Source organism: Salminus brasiliensis, chromosome 4, assembly GCF_030463535.1.
Source record: "Salminus brasiliensis chromosome 4, fSalBra1.hap2, whole genome shotgun sequence".
NCBI lineage: Eukaryota > Metazoa > Chordata > Actinopteri > Characiformes > Bryconidae > Salminus > Salminus brasiliensis.
This window is the reverse complement of record NC_132881.1, coordinates 42834736-42860687: the sequence shown is the minus strand read 5'-3', so window position 1 is coordinate 42860687 and position 25952 is coordinate 42834736. Positions and strand designations below refer to the sequence as shown.

The window sequence follows — 25952 nt, the reverse complement described above, 5'->3', positions numbered from 1 at the left end:
GCTCTACTATTAACTCTGAAATATGGAGGGATCCTTAAACTGGAATGATTTTTTTATACCTGTCTGTTTAAACCCTTGCTGCTGAGTTTTAACCAGCTATATTGAAGAGCTCTTTGAACAAGAACCGAGCCATTAATCTTTCTGCTCTTCAAAACCGTTATTGCTAAACCCTTTTACGAACTATTCAGGAACACTGTAAATTACGTCAGTGAATTATATTGTGAAAAACTGTCAAACCATGACAGTAAAAGACTCTGTGAAATACTGTTAATACATACTTCCGCAAAAACATTCAATTTTACACTGTTTTTATATTTTTGTTTAGAAAAAATACATTATTTGAATGTTAAATACTGTTGCACTGTGTTTATAATGGAAATATTTATTATTTATTTATTTTTATATAGCAGCCAACATTTTTGTCTGTTTTGCATTTATGTTTTGTGAAAATTATATTACACTTAAAAAAGGATTGTTGGATTTAAATATTTCTCACGAGTGTAAATACAATCTATAAAAAAAAATTCGTAACTTTGAATGGAAGTTTTTATTTTAAATAATTTTTGAGCATTTCTATTGGTCCGTTCATCATGAAATTCTCAACCAATGTAAAGAACCACTGCCAGATTGAAATTATGTGGAAAAAATGAAAAACAGCAATAATATAGATACATGCTTTTTGCATGACAGTGACGATATGAAACTCATAGTTTCCTTTAATAGTCAGTTTAATAATATACATGTTGGGCATGTCCCGACCCCTTCACCCAACCCCAGTGTGTATATATATATTGATTTAAATTAATTAATTAGAAACAAAAATTGTTAGTAAGACTTAAAGTAACTGTAATTTTATATACATTTTGGCAACCACAGAGGCCAGTATTCAAGTGTACATTTTACAGTAGAGTCAGCATATTTGAACCTCAGTATAAAACACAGTAGCAATTAAAAATATATACATTTTATATACTCCCTCTTGATGTGTTCTTTATCCCCAATTTGGATCAACAATTACAATTATCACATGCAGTGCTTCCGACACAGAAGGGTGAAGACCGACACACGCCTCCTCCGACACGTGCACAGCCGACCGACACCACACTGGAGTGATGTGCCATCTACCCACCCTGGAGAGAGCAAGGCCCTCTCGGGGGCCCCGCTGCTGATGGCTTGCAGCGTGACCGGGATTTGAACTAGTGATCTTCTGGTCATAGTGACAGTGCCTTATTCCGCTTGACCACTCAGAACCCATTTATATGTGTTTCTTGTACAAAAAGAAGCAATAGAGGACAGTAACCCATCTGCTGTGTAGAGACCGTGTGCTGGGGGTGAATGAAGCGTGTGAGAAAAAAGGGAACATCCTGTGTGCTTCTGTTTTTCCAGGTGATCCATTTATGGTTCCAGGACTTTTCCCTGGAGGCTTCCAACATGTGCAACGCAGACTCTCTCACACTCCAGGACAACCTGGGAATCATCGGTGAGTATATTTAAAATAACATACATTGAGAATCCTGAATGTTAAATGAACTCGTCTAGCGCACATACACTGAATGGATGAAAGTATTGGGACACCTCATTCTTTGCTTCTTCTGAAATCAAGAGTGTTGAAAAGAGTTTTTCTGCTTTTATGGGAGTGACTGGAGATATTACTGTAAGGATTTGATTACAGTTGGTGAAAAAAATGTGAGTGAGGTCAGGATGTTGGATGATAATTACCACCCCACCTCATCCCCAACTCCCTAACTCATCCCAAAAGTATTGGATAGAGCACCATCTCCATTATTCCAGAGAACACAGCTCCACTGTTCCACAGCTCAATACTGGGGGGTTTTATACCCCTCCAGCCCACGCCTGGCATTAGACAGCATGGTGCCAATAGGTTCATGATTATCTGCTCCAGAGAGTCCTATTCTATTTGCAGTACTTCTCTACAGGGACTAGACACGCTGTGTGTGCATTTCACATGTAGGGGATAGGGAATAGGACTCCTCTGTCCTTTTCTAGCAATGACTACTGCAACTCTCTTCTGGCTGGTCTCCCTCTGCGCACCATCAGGCCCCTGCAACTTGTCCAAAATGCAGCGGCACGAGTCGTCTTCAACGTTCCTAAATTCAGCAATGTGTCTCCTCTGCTGCGTTCTCTCTTCACTGGCTTCCTGTAGCTGCTGCCCGCATCAGATTCAGAACCCTGACGCTGGTCTACAAAGCCTAGAAACTACCAGCCAGCCCCTCCGTACTTGATGACAATGGTCAAAAGCTGATCCGCACCAAGAGCCCTTCCAGCTTCAAGTACGGCTCGGCTCGACCCGCCATCGGTCAAGATCCACGGAAGATAAGCGTCCAGGCTTTTTTCTGTCCTGCACCAAAGTGGTGGAACGAGCTTCCCCTGGAAGTCCAACGCTCACTGTCTTCAAACCCAGACTGAAGACCCTCCTCTTCCGAGAGTACTTGGGTGAATAGCAGAGTGGTCACATTACTGACTTGTGTTTAGTCGTGTCTAAACTTAGAGGAATCTTTGAATTATTAGTCTATTTAAACTAGCTGAGGTTTTTCTTGGGTAAATAGCAAAGCACTTTTGTAAGTCGCTCCGGAGAGGAGTGTCTGCTAAATGCTTTAAATGTAAATGTAAATGTAATGATTGTGAACAAGCCACAGCCCTAACAAGCTAATTGAGGTCTGAGACCCTGGTAAACAGTACCTGAGATTATCTAGCTCTCTTTGGGCGTCCAAAGTTCTAAATAGTGCTACTTTCCTTTGTTTACTTACTTAAAATAATAAAAATAATACTTTTTACATTCTCACATTTACATTGATGCCTTTTGGAGATCAGTTCATCTTCTGCTCACCAAAAATATTTACAAGCTACCATATCTAGACACGGTTCCTTCCACTGTTTGTTGCATCTTGCTGCCATTTTTCACAGTGGATAGACGTTATGGTGACATGTGATTCCACATGGACGTCATCTGCTAAAATACAGTGACCTTTTTACATGCAGTCTGGAGTAGTACATTTTACACAGCAGGGGTTCATTTGACGTTGTTGGAAATAATGATCTTAGGCAGAAGTGCAGTGGAGTGAAAGTGTTTTCAGAAGAATCTTAGCAGTGTGGGGAAATAAGTGGGCAGCGGAGAATACCTGCCCACTCGTATTGATCACCTGCAGCCTCAGCTTTTACACTCACTGTTTTGTGCTGATGAAGGCCTGTATAGTGCATCAGCGCTCAGTATTCCAGGGAAAGCTAACGAATTAGGCTGTGTCAGCTTCGGAGATACTGCATCTGCACAGGTTTGTCTGGCTAAGCACATTTTATACACCCAATCAGCCATAACATTAGTACCACCGGTACCGGTTGGGTGAAAAACATTGAGTATCTTCATCTATGCTGGCATCTGTCAAGGGTAGGATCTACATATAAGGCAGCAGGTGAACAGTCAGTTCTGGAAGGTGATGAAGGTACAGGAAAAAGGGGCGAGCATAAGGATTTGACCCACTTTGACAAGAACCAAACTGTGATGACTAGACGACAAAACATCAGAACATCTCCTCCAAAACATCAGACAGGTCTTGTGGGGTGTTCCACAGTGAGACAATAAACCACAAACATAGTGTTAAACTGTGCCTCCTTGTCAAGCCAGTATCCACTGTGAAGTATAAGTTCCTTGAGGACCTTTTAGGGGTTTTTTGATTTGAAACTGTAGAGGATCCTTTAAGGAACCTTTTTCTTCTAAACATGTTACACATTAGTCAAGTCAGATTTATTTGTATAGCTTTTTACAACTGTTGTTACAACTAATTATGTAAAAGCAGCTTTACATAATTAGTAATTAGTAAAAGACAGAGACAAAAAAGAAATAACGTAAGACATGAAGGATCCAAGACCCCCAGTGAGCAGCCAACAGTGACAGTGGCAAGGAAAAACTCCCTCAGAGCTGGAGGAAGAAACCTTGGGAGGAACCAAGACTCACAAGGGGGACCCGACCCGTCCTCCTCTGATCAGAACTGTTTATAAATTATTGATAAAAATTACCAAACCAGATACAGCAGATAGTTAATAGTGGTGATATTAATAGTGGCAGATAGTCACGAGTCCATTTAGGTTTTAACATGGTCATTAGACAGGTAGCAGCGGTAGGATGGCAACCTGTTCAAAAGGTTCCTCCACAGTTTCAAACCTCTAAAAGTTCCTCAAGGAACTTATACTTTTAACTGTGGATACTGGCTTGACAAGGATCCAGAAGCATCGTATAACACCATGTCTGTGGTCCATTGTCTCAACCGCCAAGTAGTGAACAGATCCAGAACAAAAAACCCACTCCCAGAGGTGTCAAGGAACAGAGTACAAATACTTTGTTACCTTACTTAAGTAGAACTTTTGGTTATCTATCTATCTATCTATCTATCTATCTATCTATCTATCTACTTGAAGTCGTTCTGAAACCAGTACTTTTACACTTTTACTGGAGTAAAAAGCTTAAGTTGATACTTCAGCTTCTATAGAAGAATTTTTAAACCCTAGTATCTCCACTTCTACCTGAGTAATGAATGGGAATACTTTTGACACTTTTGCCCACACCTAATACCTACACCCAGCCCACCCCCATATATTCACCCATATACTAACGACCTACAGGCTCTTCACAGGGCTCTTCAGGTAGGCAGCTCCCTTCATTAGTGTTTCGCCTCTGTATAGGATGCAGAGAATGAGGGGGTGGAGTTTAGGTTCTTCTTCCAAAACGAAGTTATGTCATAACTCCATTCAGATGTGTTAAAACCCTTTGAGTGGTTGGAGTTTGACTCAAGGATAATGGCCATAAAAAGTCATCAAGTCTAGTCCTGGTGTTTCTTGTTGTTGTGTATTCAACCACCTTCATTTCCTGGAGGCCGGTTCCAGATAGCGAGTGTACTGAGGAGATTATTGGCAATAGTGAAGCTAGCAGATTGAAACCGAGTGAAGCACAGTGAAAGTTGGCTGTGGAAAGGTAAGCGATGTGGGCTAATGGGAACTGGCCTGGACATTTTGTACTGTTGCAGTGAATGTAAGTCAGTGACAGCTGAATTATGGGTTTTTGTGTGTGTGTGTGTGTGTGTGTGTGTGTGTGTGTGTGTGTGTGTGGTTAGTGAGTGAATTAGCCCACTCCAGATGTCATATTTCTATGCTGATAAGTGATAAAGGTGGGTGTTATAGCATTATATAATATACAACACTGGCCAAAGGTCTTGAAGAAATGATATGTAAAGCCGTGTAAGCTCTGTAAGATGTAATTTGTAAAGTATAAAGTGTAAAGTATACAATCATTGAGAGGTTCTTCAATTTGAACCTGTGGAGTAACCTCTTAATGTGCTTTGAGGGGCCTTTAGGTCATTAGAAGAAAGAGTACATTAAGAGGTTCCTACACAGTTTCAAACTTTCAAAGAACCTCTAAAAGCTCCTGTTATTCACTGTTAAAAGTATGTCCAAATGTTTGTGGACACCCTTACTAATGAATACATTCAGCTACTTTTAGTTGAACCCATTGCTAAGTACTATCAATATAATAAGACTCTCTGAAGCAGATAAACATGAACCTATTGGCACCATGCAGCCTAATGCCAGGCGTGGGCTAGAGGGGTATAAAGCCCCCCAGCATTGAGCTGTGGAGCAGTGGAGGAACTGTGTTCTCTGGAGTGATGGTGATGGTGCTCCATCCAAAACACTTTTGGGATGAACTGGGTCGGTGATCATCCAACATCCTGACCTCACTAACACTCTTGTCACTGAATGCAATCAAATCCTCACATCAATGCTCCTCCAAAATCTAGTAGAAAGCCTTCTTCCCTGGACAGTAGAGACAGTTACTTCAACAAAAGCAGGATACACTCTATTTAATACCCTTGATTTCAGGAGACAGCTCCCACAATTTTCTCAGAAAAGTGATCTGTGATGTTTATCATGATAATGATAACATATCACACAGGCCGGCCCCTACTGATAACTCCTAAAAGTTTTGAGAGCAAGGTCTTCAACCAAATTAGGACACACAGACATATATATGCACACACACACACATAAGCACATAAGCACACTTCCCACCAGCCCTGCAGCTGCGGTGTCCTCCTCACTCCAAGGCTAAGAAGATTGCGCTTTGATGTCATGCCTAAAATCGGCCCCCACTAGAAGCCACTCTCGGCTGCGTGGCGTTCTGGGCCAGTGCGATGTTCCACATTAAAACATCCCCTCAACTACAGTGGAGTCACTGCAGTGCTATAATGAGCATCTAAAGGAGGACTGGCTCATTGCATTGAAACTTTAAAGGTTCAGGGGAGTGAGGTTTCTATGTTAATGTAGCCGTAGGACAGCAGAATAAAACCCTGGCTATCCGTTAATGAGCATCATGTTTGTCCCTGATGCTTTGCCTGTGGCCTCTGTAGAGGCTTTGCTAAGTGTTGTCTAACTATTTGTTTTATTTTATTCAGCGGCAAACCGTAACAATGAGATGTAGGCCTTCAGGATATTCAGTACAAAAATGAGGGCAAAATGCCACCGTTTGCTAGCCCTCCTATGTGATTCTAGTAGTATGTTAGCACAAAGCTAATGAAAATGGACTTGAGCATTATGTGGTCATTCAAAACTCAGAAAAGACATTTCATTTAAAGGGTTGAAGCCTGTAACAGATATTAACATGTATCAGACCTTGTATATTACTGTATGACTCTTATAGTAAAGAACCCTGGAACAGAGCTGCTGCCTCTGGTTTCCAAAAACTGACTGAATCCAGGTCCAGAAGACCTAAAATAACATTTTTTGTACTGGTCCCATCCACTGGAAATTAGAATGTGAGTGGTTAATTCCCCTGTCAGTTTCTAATTGTGTTGGTGGTTAATCTGATGCTTTCTGGGGCCTTCAGTTCTACCAGTGAAGTCCCAACCAATGAGAGAGCTCATGTAGCAGATGAAACCCTACAAAACCTTCTCACACCTTTCTTATTTGTTCTGGCCTTTTGCTCTTTTCAGTTTGGTTCGAATCAAAATAGAAGTTGTGAAAGGTGCCTCGGACCACGCTCCAGACCACAAGGACCAAACGTTGGTCCAACTAAAAGAGGTGGTCTTGGCCTGAATCAACAGTTGGGTTGGTTTTGCGGTGTTCAGACCTTCTGACAAATTACAGAAAGTTGAGCCAAAACATAAACCTTGGTTTGGACATTGGTCTGAACTTTCAGGCGTGAAAACACTCTCAGAAATTGTTAACTGGTTTTATGAGGGTCATCCTTGGGGAAGCAGTTTGTTAGGAAGACTTATACACTTACACCTTCATGCAGAAGAACTCACTGGGTTCCATTAATGTCAGCCAGGAACAGAAAGCTGAGGACGCAGTGACTCACCACTGACTCACCAAAACTGGACAGTTTTCCCCAGACTAGGACAAAGCATAGCCGAATCCGATGAATCTGGACTTCTGGATAGTGTTCCTAATTGAGTGCTCAGTGAGTGGCACAGTGGTATTGTGGTTCCCTTGATCTGGGCCTAAGCAGGAAATAATACACTGCTGTATTTTAGTCCTGATTTCTGAGCGTTCACACTGACATTCGACATCATACTGTTTTTTATTCCTTTTGTATAAAAAATCATAACTAATGGGCACTATCTGAATCACGGGGCACTCCAGCCTAACTGAGCTCCTGGATTGTTTGGGGTTTGTTTTATCTGTCTTGTGATGTTCTACAGCAGGGGTCTTCCAACTGAGACCTTGAATTCAGTTTATGGACCTGGTTTGTGCGATCATTAGTAGTTATGGTAGTTGGTCATTGGTCATGGTCATTGGTAGTTATGGACACTAGATGGTTAATAAGTTACGTCAAGAGTTCAGTGAACTCCCAGTAAATCCAATATCCAGGACAGGAATCTGGATTTGTGTGTAAGCTCACACTTCTTCACTTTCATAACTACATCACTATCATAATTTACAGCAATTTCAAAGGCCCTAAAATAGACCCTGGTGGGACGCCACAAGATATGCTGAATCGAATGGTTACCAGATAGTCTCATTCCCAATGGTTTCTGCATTAGAATTAACAACTGAATAGTTAGCCTAAGGTTCAAGTGTTTAAATAGCCTACATTTTCCAAGAAGGCAGGGTGTTCCCAAACCTTTGATGGATCATACAGCACTGAGTGTATCCATCTTTTCTCATGGTCTGCTGTTTCATTCCTGCAGGCAAGTACTGCGGTTTTTCAAAGCCGAAGCCAGTCGTGTCTCTGGGAAACAGCTTGGTGGTGTATTTCGATACCAACGACAGACAGACGGACAAAGGGTTCAAAGCCGTGTACCGTGCCGTGGATCCCGGGACTGTTACAGGTAACCATAATACTCTCACTTATTATGATAACAGACATTACGTAGCGTCTGCTGAGTTGTGTTAGCATGCTGCTGTTGACCCCCACTAAAGAACGCTTCCCGTGTGGAATATTAGCTGCACCTGCTGCCATTTAAACCATCCTTTTATGTGCGTGAAGATAAGAGTGAAATCATCTTATACTGCGGGATGGAGAGGGGAGGGGTGGGGGTGTGTGATGTGCGCCTCACTGCGGTTGACCTAGAAAACGAGGGGCTACAGGAGAGGATGAGGAACGAGAGAGGGGCGGAGAGAGAAATATCCCCCTTGAGTGTCATCCAGCTAACCTCTCTCTGTCTCTCTCTCTGTGTCTCTCTCTCTCTCTTTTACCCTTTCCCATATCTTAATCTCCCCTCCTTCATACCTCTCTCTCTCTATTCTCTACCCTGCCTTTTCCTTCTCTCTCTTTCTTCCCTCTTCCTCTTTTTTCAATTCACTTTACCTCCTCTCTCTCCCTACCCCATTTCCCCTCTCTCCCTCTCATTTCCCCTCATCACCTCCTCTCTCTCTCCCTACCCCATTTCCCCTCTCTCCCTCTCATTTCCCCTCATCACCTCCTCTCTCTCTCCCTACCCCATTTCCCCTCTCTCCCTCTCATTCCCCTCATCACCTCCTCTCTCTCTCCCTACCCCATTTCCCCTCTCCATCACCTCCTCTCTTTCTCTCTATTCTCGCTTGCTTTCTCTGCCGACCCACCACCCTCTCATCCTCTCACTCTCTCTTTTCTCTATCCATTTTCCTCTCTCTCTCATATCTCATATCTCACTTTTTCCCTTACCCCCCTCTCTCTCTTTCCTCCATATCTCCCTTTCTCCCTTACCTCCTCTCTCTCTCTCTCTCTCTCTCTCTCTTTCTATCTTGCTTGCCTTCTCTGTCCCATCACTCAATTTCTCTTCTCTTTTTTCTGTTCTCTCTCTCACTCTCTCGCTCTCTCACTCTCTCTCCCCCCATCTCTTTCTCTCTCTCTCTCTCGCTTGTTGTGCTGTCCTACTCTCTCTCTCTCTGACTCTCTCTCCTCTGTCTCTAGAAATAGTCGGTGCTGGTGGTGTCCTGCAGGGTGACCGTGGGGAGTTGATGACCCCTGGCTTTCCGGAAGAGAGCTATGAGGCCGGAGTGCTCTACCAGGTACCCTCGTTTAACCACATAACCTATGGAGTCTCTCTCTCTCTCTCTCTCTCTCCATCTGTCTCTCACTCTTTTTTGTCTTCCTTGAGAGGCAGAGCTAGCCTTTTCATTATTTAGGAGCCTGCCACAGAAATATGATAAAGGCTGCAGTGTCCAGTCTGTAAGCACAGTGATACTGCAGCTGCAGAAAGATCTTAGCTAAACTGCAGTAAATAGCTGCTGTGGTGGGAAAGACAGTATTTTCCACCAGATTGCAGTCATTTGATTTCCCTATAGCTCACAAGTAAGCGAATCTGCCCTCTCTGCCAGCTCACCTGACGACCTGCCTGGCTTAACTTATCCAACAGCCAGGTTTGGGGCCGTTACTCAAAAACAGTGGCTCGTTACCAGTGATAGTAATGAGAGAAAGTAATAATTACTTTACGTCAGTGTGTAACTCTTGAAAACTCTGGAAACTTGCAAGGAAACAGTCAAGTGCAGTAACCCCCCTACCCCCACCCCACCCCACCCCCTTTTTAAGGCCGGCTCCTCTCCCTGCCTTTACTCTTTCTGCTGATTCAAATGATGAACGACTGCTGCTGTTTGAAAACATTAGTCAGTAGAAAGAGTTCAGAAACTGCTGAATCTCCAAAGAAAATCTTCCTGAATAAAAAGTAAAGCCTACAGAGCTGCTCTGACTGAAAATCCTGATCTGCTCAGATGAGCTTGGGGTACTCTCATCTTCCATCAGTTTCACATTTGCATGATCAAATGATTCAGCAGACCACTCTCTGAGAGTTCTCGACTCTACAGGGTTTCCCACACACACACACGCTGCGCTGCTCATACTCACAGTCCCAATCATGCAGTCAGCACATGCATCCACACATTAGAAGGGCAGACATAGAATCCCAGCCAACATGCTCACGTGGGGATCACATGGCCGGAACGTGGACTAGGGGGGATCCAGACGGGTAAGGACTTCTAGTAGGATTGTGCATACGTTTTTACTGGCACCCAGTTGGGTTTCCCAAATGGGCCCCATAGTTACAGCTCACCTTAATCCCACATGGGTCTCATCTAGGCCCCAAGTTCAGTGTGCAACTTAGATGGGACCCATGCTTCACCCATCCTGGTCCCATGACTGACTCTGGTGGGCATCCATATGTGGAACCCAATGACTTCCCAGTTGGGCTATCTGTACAGGCTTCACACAGACTTGTTAGCTGGGTAATCTAGGAAACTGTTGAGGAAGGTAATTCCACTTAAAAGGGAATTTCACCTTCTTTCATGTTTGAGCACTTCTAGGTCATTTTCAGGTGATTTCTAGGCACCTCTTTGTATGAAATGCTTGATTCATTGAATGGCGAAGTTCGTTCTACCACTTCAGTGCCAGAAAAAAACTGAAAAAAGCCTGTATGCTTCTTCCATGGATCTTAAAGGATGGCGGGTCAAGCCGAGCCGTACTTTAAGCTTGAAGTGCTCTTGGTAGAGATCGGCTTTTGACCACTGCTATCAAGTATGGACGGGGTGGCCCATTCTTGGGTTTGTAGGCCAGTGTCAGGAGTTTCAAGGCAGCTACAGGAAGCCAGTAAAGAGAATGCAGCAGAGGAGTTACATGGCTGAACTTGCAGAGGAAGACCAGAAAGAAGACCTTCCAATAGGAAGACCAGAAAGAAGACCTTCCAATAGGAAGACCAGAAAGAAAGGGAGTTGCAGTAATCAAGTCTTAAATTGACTAGAGACTGAATGAGCACCTGGGTAGCGCCTCTGTTGAGGATGTTGTAAATGAGGAATCTGCATGGCAGAGTCAGAGACCTGTTCTCCCACTTTACTTTTCTGAGTGGTCAGTTTCACAAATCACACTACAGTTCCGCGCAATGTGGTGGTTTAGTCACTTTAGCCTGATGCTAATTAGTTGGTTAGTCAGTTAATCATAAGCTGTCTAGTTTCGATTAGCTACACCATGTAGTCCACAGTCTGGAACGTAGCATGGTGCTCAGTATCATGTAGTGACTCTAAACAGACACGTCGAAGGCTTCTGCGTCCTGCGTTGTGGGCAGAGTACGGCTCAGTCTTCTCCTCCTGGACTCTGCTTCAGTGTTTTCAGTGGCGAGAGCTGCAGCCCAGCGGCCTGTGGCATGCTCAGTGACACTAAACTGATTAGCTATTTCACTCAGCTTCGGCCACAGAGCTGGCAGAGGAGGGCAGAAGCTGTGGGCTGAAGGCGTGATGAGAATTGATTAGTCGTTCTGACAGGAGGGTGTTTGATTATGGAGTTTAGATTCTTGGGACCCTCCCTGTCGTTCCGCCGCTCCATCTGGCCGGGCGGAGAGCCTGAAAGCAGCTAATAAGCAGCCAGCTTGTCAACCTTCAGCACAACAGACGGACACACGACAACATAAGGACGCACACAAAGCAAGATCATCTAAATTACTGTGCCTGTCTCTGCTATATAACTGGACAGATATTTATATGTGTCTCAGAGAGATGGGGGGGCAGATATAAGGACAGACAAAGAGAGAGAGAGAGAGAGAGAAGTGAGAGAGAGAGAAACCAACATAAATAAAATTAGTAGCCTAATGAAGATGAAGTTGAGGTGAGATAGAGAGGAAGAGAGAGAAATAGGTGAGAGAGAGAGAGAGAGAGAGAGAGAGAGAGAGAGAGAGAGAGAGAGAGAGAGAGAAATAGATGAGAGAGGGACAGAGAAAGGTAAGACAGAAGTGAGAGAGTCAGAGAGGTGAGAGACAGAAGTGAGAGAGAGACAGAAAAAAGTGAGGCCGAAATGAAAGAGGCAGAGAGGTGAGAGAGAGAGAGAGAGAGAGAGAGAGAGAGAGAGAGAGAGAGAGAGAGGTGAGAGAGAGACAGGGAAAAGTAAGACAGAAGGAAGAGAGAGGCAGAAAAGTTTGTGTGTGTGTGTGTGTGAGAGAGAGAGAGAGAGAGAGAGAGAGAGAGAGAGAGAGAGGGAGGGAAAAAAGACAGAAGTGAGAGAGGCAGAGAGATGCGAGAGAGACAGAAGTGAGAGAGAGAGACAGAGTAAGAGAAGTGAGAGAGAGACAGAAGTGAGAGAAAGACAGAGTGAAAGAAAAGAGGGAGAGACAGAGAACCGTGAGACCAAAACAAGAGAGGCAGAGAAAGAAGAGATAAGAGAGAGAGAAGTGTGAGAGAGACAGAGAGAGAGACATAAGAGAGAAACAGAGAAAAGTGAGACAGAAGTCAGAGAGGTGAGAGAGAGACAGAAGTGAGAGAAAAACAGAGACAGGGGGAGAGACAGAGAGGTGTGAGAGAAGTGTGTGTGTGTGAGAGAAAGAGATGTGAGAAAGAGAGAGAGAGGAATGAGGGGGGAAGAAAAAAAAGGAGAGAAAGTGTGAGAGGGAAAGAGAGATTGAGGGAAAAGAGGAGAACGGGAAAGGGGTATACACAGTGAAACAGAAATAGAGAGATAGAGAGAGTAAAAAAAGAGGGTTGGAGAGGAAGATCAAAAAACACATGAAGAGAGGTTAAACGAGAGAGAGAGAGAGAGAGAGAGGGAGAGAGGCAGATTGGTTTAGTGATTAAGGTAATGGGCCAGTGATCACTGAGTGCCATGTTCAGTTCCCAGGTGAGATTTGTTGTGTGCAGACGGATCGCTGTTGTCATGGCCCTGAACAGGACATTTCGTCACTGCTGGCTGAGAAGACCGAGCATCTGCTCAGTGTCTGACCTACAGGCCAGCAAAGTCTTTCATGAAAACTAATCTGGTGCAGTTACAAAGTTCTTAGTTCAAAAGGTCACTGCTGAGGTCGGGAAGACTGAGAGTGGCCTCCTACAGAGCACGTAGGTTATGAGTAATGATTCCCACAACACCAGTGACTGATGCAGCGTAAGACAGTGTTGTTCCAAAATCAAGAGCATTGAATAACTGTATTCTGCTTTTGTTGGAGTAACCATCTCTACTGTCCAGGGAAGTTTTGGACAGGTTTTGGAGCACTGTGGTGAGGAGTTGATTGCATTCAGTGACAAGAACATTAGTGAGGTCAGGATGTTGGATGATCACCACACCACTTCATACCCAACTCCTCAGCTCATCCCAAAAGTACCGGGTGGAGCACCAGCTTCACTGCTCCACAGCTCAATAATGGGGGGCTTTCTACCACCCTAGCCCACATTGGGCATGGAGCCAGTAGGTTCATGTTTATCTGCTCCACACAGTCCTATTCTATTGGCAGTACTTCTCTACAGGGACTAGACAAGATGTGTGTGTGTGTGCATTTGCACATCTGTGTCAGCAAAGGGTACAACTTAAAGAAATTGAATGCATTAATTAGAGAACCAAACTGGATGACTAGCATGACCTCCTTGACCAATGTAGCTGACCTACATGCCTGGCTTTAGCAAGCTGGTCATCCAACTTAAACAATTTACTCAGTTGACCAGCACAGGGTATGTTTTCATTTTGTCCAGCTAGGTGACCACTGACCATCTTAGACCATCTAATAAAAGTCCAGCAAACCAAAAGTTAACCAAACTGGTTGATCAGCATGACCTACATAACCGGCTTGACCAAGCTGGCAAACCAACTTAACCAAACTGACTAGCACAGGATATGTTTTTCATTTTGTCCAGCTAGGTGACCACTGACCATCTTAGACCATCTAATGATCATAAAAGTCCCCCTTAAAACATCTGAAACCAGCTACCTCAATGACCAACATGACCAGTTTAACTAAACTGGTTGACTAGCATGACCAACATGACTGGCCTAACCAAATTGGATGTCTTGCACCACAACCTTGACCAAGCTGGTTGGCCAGCATGACCAATGTGATCAGCTTGAGCAAGCTGCTTTCAGATTAATTCAGATTAGAGGGTTGCACTATACAAGGGTTTTCAGCTCTGGCTGGATGCATTCAGTGTATAAGTGCTTATTCTGAAATGGATGAGTGATGGATTCCGCTGGTTTCTTCTCCAGTGGAAGATTGTAGTGAGTGCCGGGGAGAAGGTGCGGCTCACGTTTACAGAGTTTGACCTTGTGCCTGATTCCTGTGGAGACTTTGTGGATGTCTTTGATGGCCGTTCAGATGGTGTTAGCGCCCCTAAACTGGGTAAGTCTTAATAAATCAATGAGTCTTTGCACACAGTGTGTTCATTTCAGTTGCACCCATTCTGTCATTTGGTTGTCCTATGGCCAAAGCTGCTGTTCTTCTCAGGTCACTTCTGTGGAAACAAGATGCCAGAACCAGTGGTGTCCAACAGTAATGAAATGGTGGTGCGTTTTAAAAGTGACTTCAGCCAGACTGCTAAAGGCTTCAGGGCCGTCTACACGGTGGCCAGCGCTCCCCCAGTCACATCAACCGCCAGCCCAGCAACCACTACCACCCAAAGCACTACCACTACACCATTCACTACAGTTGGACCAGCAGGTAGGTGCTAAAATTACAGCATTATGGACTGAATATCTTTCACTAGGAGAAGCAGAGCTTGAGCGGATAGATCACTGGCTACTTCTAGAAGCGGGCAGGACCCTAGGCACTTAAACGATAGTTTATTGAATCATGTTGTCTTGATATCAGTAATAACCCACACATTTTAATAATTTTATTGCCATGGAGCAATGTATGGTAAAGCTCCCTGTTAAAAAAACAGCACCTGCATCACAACACCTTGTATGTATGCCTTAACCATGAATAGCTTTTAAAATATGTGTTTTAAGCCCAAACCTTCTCACATCCACATAAAAAAAGGATGGGAAATCCTTAAAAAAAACCTTAGTGAGGTCACTGCTGATGTTGGATGATTAGTTCTGGCTCATAAACGCCACTCCAGCCAATCCTAATGGTCCTTCGCTCCAGGTAATGCACTTCCACTGTAATGGGATCACCAACAGTTACGCTTACACATGTCACATGACTCCTCCAATACATGCAAAGCCAGCCACCACCACTCAGGGTAAAGAGCTGGGTCCCCGCCATACCAGCTAACAGCCAGCCAACATTGCTTAAGAGTGATTGGGAAAGAGCATCATCTACTGATTTGGAGAGAGAGCGGGCAGTTGTGCTCTCTCTGACTCTTGCGATGGTTGGCTCGGGATTCCAACCCTCAGCCAACACTGGGTATGGGGCATGGTGGCCTAAGGCTCATGCAGCTGCTCCAAGGCATCTCTCACATTCTACTGGTCATTGCTTTTCTATGGAGATTTTACAAGCTCTGTGTGCGCAATTGAATGCCCAGCAGTGTCAGCAATGGGGGTGTCTGAATACTTTAGGCCAATTTGTATAAAGTGCAGTACCTTTCAGAGTGTCAGAATCAGTTCAGTGAAGGCATCTTCAGAGCATCATTCATTCTTCACACCGCCATTTCAATACTCTCTCTGCAGACTCTGGCTGCGGCTCTCTGGGAACACTTTCCGGTCGTAAGGGTGAGATCAACTCGATGGGCTTCCCTGACGCATATCCTGGCAACCTGCAGTGCTCCTGGAACATCACTGTGGATGAGGGTCTTCTGGTCAAACTGCACATCACAGACCTGGCCATCGTCGGGGAAGCTGGACAGTGCGGCGAAGACAAACTGGCTGTGTCCGACAGTCAGCAGTCACTGGGTAAGGCCTGGTTTTGATCTGATCCTGACTGAGTGGACTGAGCTGGACCATTTTCACAATTTCCAATTTTCACACAGTACACAGAACAACTGTCAGACAAACATGGAGATATGAGGTTGCTGTATAACAGTGACTGCTCACTGTCACAGCCATTTCTTATCTGAATATCTGCCCCTAGAACTTGTTTTGCAAGTGTGAAGAATTTAGCATGAATTTGTCAAATGCAGCAGTGTTCATCATTCTGGCCATAATTCTTTTAGACATGCTCTACATTATTAAAAACTACTAAGTTCCTCACAACTAGCTTCATTTAATCATAATTTAATAGATTTGCAAATATGAACTCTTTATTCTTTCACATTTTTAGGGTACATTCTAGTACCTTCCTCTGAGTCATATAAAAGTACTCTAAGCTGAGGCAAGGAAGGGGAACTGATGAGACTTTTAACCAGACCCCCGAACATGAGTTTGGATAAGAAGGAGGAGCTTGGGTTCAAATTTGAGGAAGAGGGTGAGATTTGGGCATGATCCTTCCCCCAAACTTTTGGTTATTTCATAACTCCACTAACGGCACGCTGTCATACGGCTGAGCGCGCTTGGAGGAGAACATTAACTACCTTTACAGGTAGTTGTAGGTAGCTGTTACATCAGCTAACAGTCACCCCACTGGATAACATCACACTGCATGATGGGGGAGAGGGAGGGCCACCCTGGGAAATCCCACCTAAAGAAAGTGGGGACACTTATGCTTTCTGGGGACACTCATTCCACAGATGGCTTTGTCTTCAATGAGGATTGAACCGGCGATAATGCCAGCGCTTTGATCTTTAGGACAGGCAATGGTGATTATTATTTATTTAGAAAGATGATCTGGATGCTTGAATGCTTTGGTTCTCTGTTGTGTTACAGGTTGTAGCAGGTTAACTATAGCCTCAAAAAAGGAACCCAAATTCAGTGCTATATAGAACCCCTTTTTGCTTGGAAGTCAGAGGAACGAGAGACCTTCAGCCACTATACACTATGTTATCAGCCATAACATTAAAACCACTGACAAGTGTTGTTTTGACACGTGTCGAGGAATGGGATCTACATATTAGGAAGCAAGTGAACACTTTTGAAGCTAGACGACTGGGTCAGAACATCTCCAAAACATCAGGCAGGTCCTGTGGGGTGTTTCCAGCATGCAGTGGTCAGTATTTACCAAAAGTGGCCAAGAAAGAACAACTGGTGAACCGACAACAGGGTCATGGGCACCCAAGTCTCATTTATGTGATCAATGGAGAGCCCACCTCGCAACTTATAGAACCTGCAGCTTGGTGGTCTTCATGCCAGATACCACAGGGTGGCTTCAGAGGCAGTGTGGAGCCCATGCCTTAATGGGTCAGAGCTGTTTTGGCGGCTCAAGAGGGACCTACATCATAGGCAGGTGGTTTTAATGTTATGGCTAATTGTGTATGTATTTCGTACATTGTCTCCTTATTTCAGACCAGAGCAGGCAGCAGAGCAGTAGTTTAGTTGAACTCTGTGACAGCACACTGCGCAACCTGCTTAATAAGTGTTGAGTGACTGTGGCCTATCAGTGAAGACCTTTAGCACTGATAGCCTTCTGCAGCTCTGGTGCAATTATGCTGCATACAGTATTTCCCATGGTCACCTTTCACCAGTTTGACCAGGAGCTGCGGAGCTAGCTGATTGGGATCTCTCTTGGGGCAATGAAAAAGAGAAAGAGAGAGAGAGAGAGGTGGTGAGGTAGAGCGAGGAGCTGAGGTGTAAATTACTGCTCTTTATTACTGCGCTTCAGGAAGACAGAGAGCTTTATCTGCACACGTTTCTCACGGACTGCACCTCACAAACTGTACCCTGAAATACGCAGCGGGGAGGAGGGGCTTTAGGAGGGGAGAGGGAGAGAGAGAGAGAGAGAGAGAGAGAGAGAGAGAGAGAAAGATGGTGGAGAGTAGAAAAGGAAAGACAGAGCGGAAGGAAGAAGGAAGGAGAGATAGAGATGGAGAGAGAGAGAGAGAGCAGGGTAAAAAGATGGGGAGAGAAAGGGAGAGCTAGGGAGACAGAAAAAGAGAGGGAGAGAGAGAGAGCAGGGTACAAAGCGAGAGAGAGAGAGAGAGAGAGAGAGAGAGAGAGAGAGAGAGAGAGAGAGAGAGAGAAAGAGAGAGAGAGAGAGTGCAAAAGAGCTAGGGAGGCCGAAAAAAAAGACAGAGAGAGTGAGATAGAAAAGAATAGACTAGAGGGGAAAGGACGAAAGAGTGAGAGATATAAGGAGAAACAGGGTGAGCGAGAGATGAAGAGAAAGAGGGATGAAGAGGGGGGAGAGATAGCGAGATAGGGAGAGTAGGGAGGGAAAGATTAAGGGGAAAGAAAGAAGGGATTAAAAGACAGGAGGGAAGAGAGAGTGGAGAGGGGAAAGAGGGAGAGCGAGATGGGAAGGGGAAATAAATTCTAAGGGTAAAGAAACAGACAGACAGGTCGAGTAAGAGAGGGAGAGAGAGGAGCAGGTAGGAAAGACAAAGAGAGAGTGAGACCAGGAGAAAGAGGAAGAGAGAGAAGAGCGTGAGAGGAGAGAGAAGGAGAGAGAGGATGAGGATGAGGGAGGTATGTTTTCTGTAATAGCTGTTCAGTTTCAGGGAAGGGTTTTGAAGTGTCCCAGATTCTGGTAAAGTGGAGCAGCTCTGACACCTCAGCCTGTCTTACACCAGCAGAGCAGGTTAAAAACCACTACCCACAACAGCCAGCAGATCACACACTCAACAAGCCTGTTTGTCCTCAGCCGTCACACTGTACGCCTCATTGGTTGCGGCAGTGTATCCTTCCATGCCCTTCGTAAGCGTGCGTGTGTATAAATATATGTGTGTATATGTGTGTGTGTGTATGAGTGTGTGTATAGGTGTATGTGTGTGAGAGAGTAGATCAAGATGCCCTTACCTCTTAAATCAGTTGTCTGCCTCATGCACTTTCACACACACACACACACACACACACACACACACACACACACACACACAGTCATATTATGACTACCTATCCAATACCTAATGCTGCAATAACCGTTGTTGGCTCAGATGACACTAGGGAGCCGTCGTGAGATGTTGCAGGGACTGTTTTAGGTGACGAATGATGTTTATAATAGAGGTTAGCTGCTCCAATTGCTTTGTACCACTCGCTGGACTCATCATTCCTCTTTGGCATCAATGGCCCGTTACGCCATTGGGAGGCACTCCGTGTAAGAAGTCCTTCACCACGGCAGCTTTAGGACACCCCACAAAGTTGGCGGTTTCAGAGATGCTACCACCCACCATTTTAGTGTGTGTTACTACACTGCTTTGAGTGACCCACCTCCTAAATACTACCTGCTCTGTGGTGGTCCTGTGGGGTCCTGATCATTGAAGAACAGGGTGAACAGATGTTAACTTTGTAGGATGTTCTAGAGCTCCCCCTCCCACGGGCCATTGATGCCAGAGGGGAAGGACGATTCAGATAAGTGGTACAGAGCAATCAACACACCACTATGAAGCAGCTACCCTCTATAATGAACACCTTCCTTCACCCAATACAGCCCATGCAATGCCTCACGATGTCTGGCAAGTATCATCTGAACCAACAATGGTCATTCCAGCATTAAGTATTAGGTAGGTAGTCATAATATTCTGATAGGACTGTGTCGATATTGTATATTTGGGAGATTTCAGTATGCAGGGGCTGAATACTTTCAGGTGGCACTGCATGTACAAACCTTTATGCCGACATTGTCTGAAATCAGTCCTGTGTGTGAGTGTGTTGGTGGACTGTGTTATACTAAGGTGTACAGGGACACACATTGATGCAGTACAGAATGTAGGCCAGTGGTTCATAGTCACTCTATAATTATGTCAGAAAGCTCTTGCTGGAGAATGTGCTGAAATACTGCAGAATTTCATTTTATCACATTATCCTGTACCAGAATCCACACAGCAGGAGGCACAGTGTTTAAATACAGAGAATGTGAAGTAAAAGAAGCCTTTTCCCCCTAATGTGCTATGTGTCCAAATGTTTGTGGACACCCCTTCTACCAAATAGGATATTATGGTATTATATAATATACAAAACTGACCAAAGGGCTTGAAGGAATGATATGTAAAGCTGTGGATCTGGGCAGTATGACTCCATATGTTAATAAAAGCACACATACACTATACACTGTTATGAGTATACAGTCCTTGAAGAATGTCTGGAGCTGTTGAAACTGTGAAGGAACCTCTGACTCCCCAACTCCTTCCATAATCATTGAATGGAGCACCATGCATCACTCCAAAGAACACAGTTCTTCCACTGCTCCACAGCTCAATGCTTGGGGTCTTTATACCCCTCTAGCCCACGCCTGGCATTAGGCAGCATGGTGCCAACAGTTTAATTTTTATCTGCTCCAGATAGAGTCCTAGTCTATTTGCAATACTTCTCTACAGGGACTAGACACACTGTGTGCGCATCTGGGTCAGCAATGGGTGTAACATAAAGTAGCAGAGTGCATTGTTTAGAAGGGGTGTCCACAAACAATTGGACATACACTGTTAAAAGTATAAGATCCTTGAGAACTGTTTGGAGGTTCTTCAGATTAAAACTGTGGAGGAACTTCCTAAGATGCTTCAAGGAACGTTTTTGTTCTGGATGGTGCTCCATTCAATGATTATGGGAGGAGTTGGGGAGTTCTAGATGAGGTGAGATGGTGATCATCCAACATACTGACCTCACTAGGCTCTTGTTGCTCTTCCAAACTCAAGTACAATAGAGACATTTACTCCAAAAAAGCAGGATAAAGTCTATTTAACACCCTTGGTTGAAGAAACAATGAATAATATGGTGTCCCAATACTTTTGTCCATACAGTGTATATGTTAATTCAGTTAATAGGTCATTTGGATCAGTCACACTGAGATTTTTTAACTCTCTCTCTCTCTCTCTCTCTCTCTCTCTCTCTCTCTCTCTCTCTCTCTCAGGAACACACTGCGGGTTTATTCTCCCTCCAGTGCTTGTCAGTGTCAGTAACAGGATGTCCCTGAGTTTCCAGTCTGATGGCCGGCTGGCTGACCGTGGCTTCTCCGCCAGGTGGGAGGCTGTGTATCCAGAGGACATTGCTGGTACAGCACCTGCTTCATGCACACACACACACACACACACACACACACACACACACACACAAACACACACTTTCCATCATTCACTCACCTAAGGGTGAGTCCTGCTGAGACAGCTGTCTGTTCTAATAGCCATCAGTAATCTATGGTTATACTATCACCTGGGTGGAAGTGTGTGTGTGTTGTGAAGAAATCTTTGCGTGTATGCTGCCTGTGGTTCTGTGTTCCTGTGAGTTTGTGTGTGTGTGTGTGTGTGTGTGTGTGTGTGTGTCCTTTGTGGGGACCAACTGTCTGCAGTATGTTGGAAAATATGACCATTTTGACCCTATGTCTGGTCACCATGAGGATAGTGTCGATTTACCTCCAGCCTGTCATGGTCAATTCTACTATCAAGCAAGCAATCTACCTCTAATTTGTATTATTAATTCAGTCACTGATTGTGTTACCCAATGGAAATTAAGATTAAATAAAATGTAACAACCCCAATGTTTCAGAATACTGTCCTAGACTTGGCATGGCTACATATGTAGCCACAGTACCATGATAATACACCTATGTATCATTATAAAAGAGAGTCTTTATATATATCATTATACAGCAGTGTTTACTGCAGCTCTATGTATTGCAGCTCTATATCATTATACAGCAGTGTTTACTGCAGCTCTATATCATTATACAACAGTGTTTACAGCAGCTCTACATTATTATACAACAGTGTTTACTGCAGCTCTATATTATTATACAGCAGTGTTTACTGCAGCTCTATATCATTATACAGCAGAGTTTACTGCAGCTCTATATCATTATACAGCAGAGTTTACTGCAGCTCTACATTATTATACAGCAGAGTTTACTGCAGCTCTATATCATTATACAGCAGTGTTTACTGCAGCTCTACATCATTATACAGCAGTGTTTACTGCAGCTCTACATTATTATACAGCAGTGTTTACTGCAGCTCTACATCATTATACAGCAGTGTTTACTGCAGCTCTACATTATTATACAGCAGAGTTTACTGCAGCTCTATATCATTATACAACAGTGTTTACTGCAGCTCTATATCATTATACAACAGTGTTTACTGCAGCTCTATATCATTATACAGCAGAGTTTACTGCAGCTCTATATTATTATACAGCAGTGTTTACTGCAGCTCTATATTATTATACAGCAGAGTTTACTGCAGCTCTATATCATTATACAGCAGAGTTTACTGCAGCTCTATATCATTATACAGCAGTGTTTACTGCAGCTCTATATCATTATACAGCAGAGTTTACTGCAGCTCTATATAATTATATAGCAGAGTTTACTGCAGCTCTATATCATTATACAGCAGAGTTTACTGTAGCTCTATATAATTATACAGCAGAGTTTACTGCAGTTCTATATCATTATACAGCAGAATTTACTGTTGCTCTATATCATTATACAGCAGAGTTTACTGCAGCTCTACATTATTATACAGCAGAGTTTACTGCAGCTCTATATCATTATACAGCAGAGTTTACTGCAGTTCTATATCATCATACAGCAGAGTTTACTGCAGCTCTATATAATTATATAGCATAATTTACTGCAGCTCTATATCATTATACAGCAGAATTTACTGCTGCTCTATATCATTATACAGCAGTGTTTACTGCAGCTCTATATCATTATACAGCAGAATTCACTGCAGCTCTATATCATCATACAGCAGAGTTTACTGTAGCTCTATATAATTATATAGCAGAGTTTACTGCAGCTCTATATAATTATATAGCAGAGTTTACTGCAGCTCTATATCAGTATACAGCAGAGTTTACTGCAGCTCTATATCGTTATACAGCAGAGTTTACTGCAGCTTTATATAATTATACAGCAGTGTTTACTGCAGCTCTATATCAGTATACAGCAGAGTTTACTGCAGCTCTATATCATTATACAGCAGAGTTTACTGCAGCTCTATATCATTATACAGCAGAGTTTACTGCAGCTCTATATCATTATACAGCAGAATTTACTGCAGCTCTATATCATTATACAGCAGAGTTTACTGCAGCTCTATATCGTTATACAGCAGAGTTTACTGCAGCTTTATATAATTATACAGCAGTGTTTACTGCAGCTCTATATCAGTATACAGCAGAGTTTACTGCAGCTCTATATCAGTATACAGCAGAGTTTACTGCAGCTCTATATCATTATACAGCAGAGTTTACAGCAGCTCTATATCATTATACAGCAGAGTTTACTGCAGCTCTATATCATTATACAGCAGAGTTTACTGCAGCTCTATATCATTATACAGCAGAGTTTACTGCAGCTCTACATTATTATGCAGCAGAGTTTACTGCCGCTCTATATCATTATACAGCAGTGTTTACTGCAGCTCTATATCATTATACAGCAGAGTTTACTGCAGCTCTACATTATTATACAGCAGAGTTTACTGCAGCTCTACATTATTATACAGCAGAGTTTACTGCAGCTCTATATTATTATACAGCAGTGTTTACTTCAGCTCTATATCATTATATAGCAGTGTTTATTGCAGCTCTATATTATTATACAGCAGAGTTTCCTGCAGCTCTATATTATTATACAGCAATGTTTACTGTAGCTCTATATTATTATACAGCAGTGTTTACTGCAGCTCTATATCATTATACAGCAGTGTTTACTGCAGCTCTACATTATTATACAGCAGAGTTTCCTGCAGCTCTATATCATTATACAGCAGAGTTTACTGTAGCTCTATATCATTATACAGCAGAGTTCACTGCAGCTCTATATAATTATACAGCAGTGTTTACTGTAGCTCTATATCATTATACAGCAGAGTTTACTGCAGCTCTATATCATTATACAGCAGAGTTTCCTGCAGCTCTATATCATTATACAGCAGTGTTTACTGTAGCTCTATATCATTATACAGCAGGGTTTACTGCAGCTCTATATTAGTATACAGCAGAGTTTACTGCAGCTCTATATCATTATACAGCAGAGTTTACTGCAGCTCTATATAATTATATAGCAGAGTTTACTGCAGCTCTATATCATTATACAGCAGAGTTTACTGTAGCTCTATATAATTATACAGCAGAGTTTACTGCAGTTCTATATCATCATACAGCAGAGTTTACTGTAGCTCTATATAATTATATAGCATAATTTACTGCAGCTCTATATCATTATACAGCAGAATTTACTGTTGCTCTATATCATTATACAGCAGAGTTTACTGCAGCTCTACATTATTATACAGCAGAGTTTACTGTAGCTCTATATAATTATACAGCAGAGTTTACTGCAGTTCTATATCATCATACAGCAGAGTTTACTGTAGCTCTATATAATTATATAGCATAATTTACTGCAGCTCTATATCATTATACAGCAGAATTTACTGTTGCTCTATATCATTATACAGCAGTGTTTACTGCAGCTCTATATCATTATACAGCAGAGTTGATTTCAGCTCTATATCATACAGCAGAGTTTACTGCAGCTCTATATCATTATACAGCAGAGTTTACTGCAGCTCTATATCAGTATACAGCAGTGTTTACTGCAGCTCTATATTATTATACAGCAGAGTTTACTGCAGCTCTATATCGTTATACAGCAGAGTTTACTGCAGCTCTATATCAGTATACAGCAGAGTTTACTGCAGCTCTATATCATTATACAGCAGAGTTTACTGCAGCTCTATATCATTATATAGCAGAGTTTACTGCAGCTCTATATAATTATATAGAAGAGTTTACTGCAGCTCTATATAATTATACAGCAGTGTTTACTTTAGCTCTATATTATTATACAGCAGTTTACTGCAGCTCTATATCATTATACAGCAGAGTTTACTGCAGCTCTATATCATTATACAGCAGAGTTTACTGCAGCTCTATATCATTATACAGCAGAGTTTACTGCAGCTCTATATCATTATATAGCAGAGTTTACTGCAGCTCTATATAATTATATAGAAGAGTTTACTGCAGCTCTATATAATTATACAGCAGTGTTTACTTTAGCTCTATATCATTATACAGCAGAATTTACTGTTGCTCTATATCATTATACAGCAGTGTTTACTGCAGCTCTATATCATTATACAGCAGAGTTGATTTCAGCTCTATATCATACAGCAGAGTTTACTGCAGCTCTATATCATTATACAGCAGAGTTTACTGCAGCTCTATATCAGTATACAGCAGTGTTTACTGCAGCTCTATATTATCATACAGCAGAGTTTACTGCAGCTCTATATCGTTATACAGCAGAGTTTACTGCAGCTCTATATCAGTATACAGCAGATTTTACTGCAGCTCTATATCATTATACAGCAGAGTTTACTGCAGCTCTATATCAGTATACAGCAGTGTTTACTGCAGCTCTATATTATTATACAGCAGAGTTTACTGCAGCTCTATATCGTTATACAGCAGAGTTTACTGCAGCTCTATATCAGTATACAGCAGAGTTTACTGCAGCTCTATATCATTATACAGCAGAGTTTACTGCAGCTCTATATCATTATATAGCAGAGTTTACTGCAGCTCTATATAATTATATAGAAGAGTTTACTGCAGCTCTATATAATTATACAGCAGTGTTTACTTTAGCTCTATATTATTATACAGCAGTTTACTGCAGCTCTATATCATTATACAGCAGAGTTTACTGCAGCTCTATATCATTATACAGCAGAGTTTACTGCAGCTCTATATCATTATACAGCAGAGTTTACTGCAGCTCTATATCATTATATAGCAGAGTTTACTGCAGCTC

General features: G+C 42.8%; 1 protein-coding gene across 1 annotated transcript in view; it reads left to right on the top strand.

Annotated features, from left to right (window-relative positions):
• The first annotated feature begins 1252 nt into the window (after positions 1-1252).
• The window catches only part of LOC140554962 (ovochymase-2), a 50440-nt gene continuing 25740 nt past the window's right edge, over positions 1253-25952 (top strand). The window contains exons 1-7 of the mRNA XM_072678517.1: positions 1253-1480; positions 8196-8336; positions 9401-9498; positions 14429-14561; positions 14667-14879; positions 15833-16054; positions 21036-21176. Of these exons, the coding sequence (XP_072534618.1) occupies positions 1336-1480; positions 8196-8336; positions 9401-9498; positions 14429-14561; positions 14667-14879; positions 15833-16054; positions 21036-21176 (1093 nt within the window). The 5' untranslated portion in view covers positions 1253-1335. The remainder of the gene's footprint in view (positions 1481-8195; positions 8337-9400; positions 9499-14428; positions 14562-14666; positions 14880-15832; positions 16055-21035; positions 21177-25952) is intronic.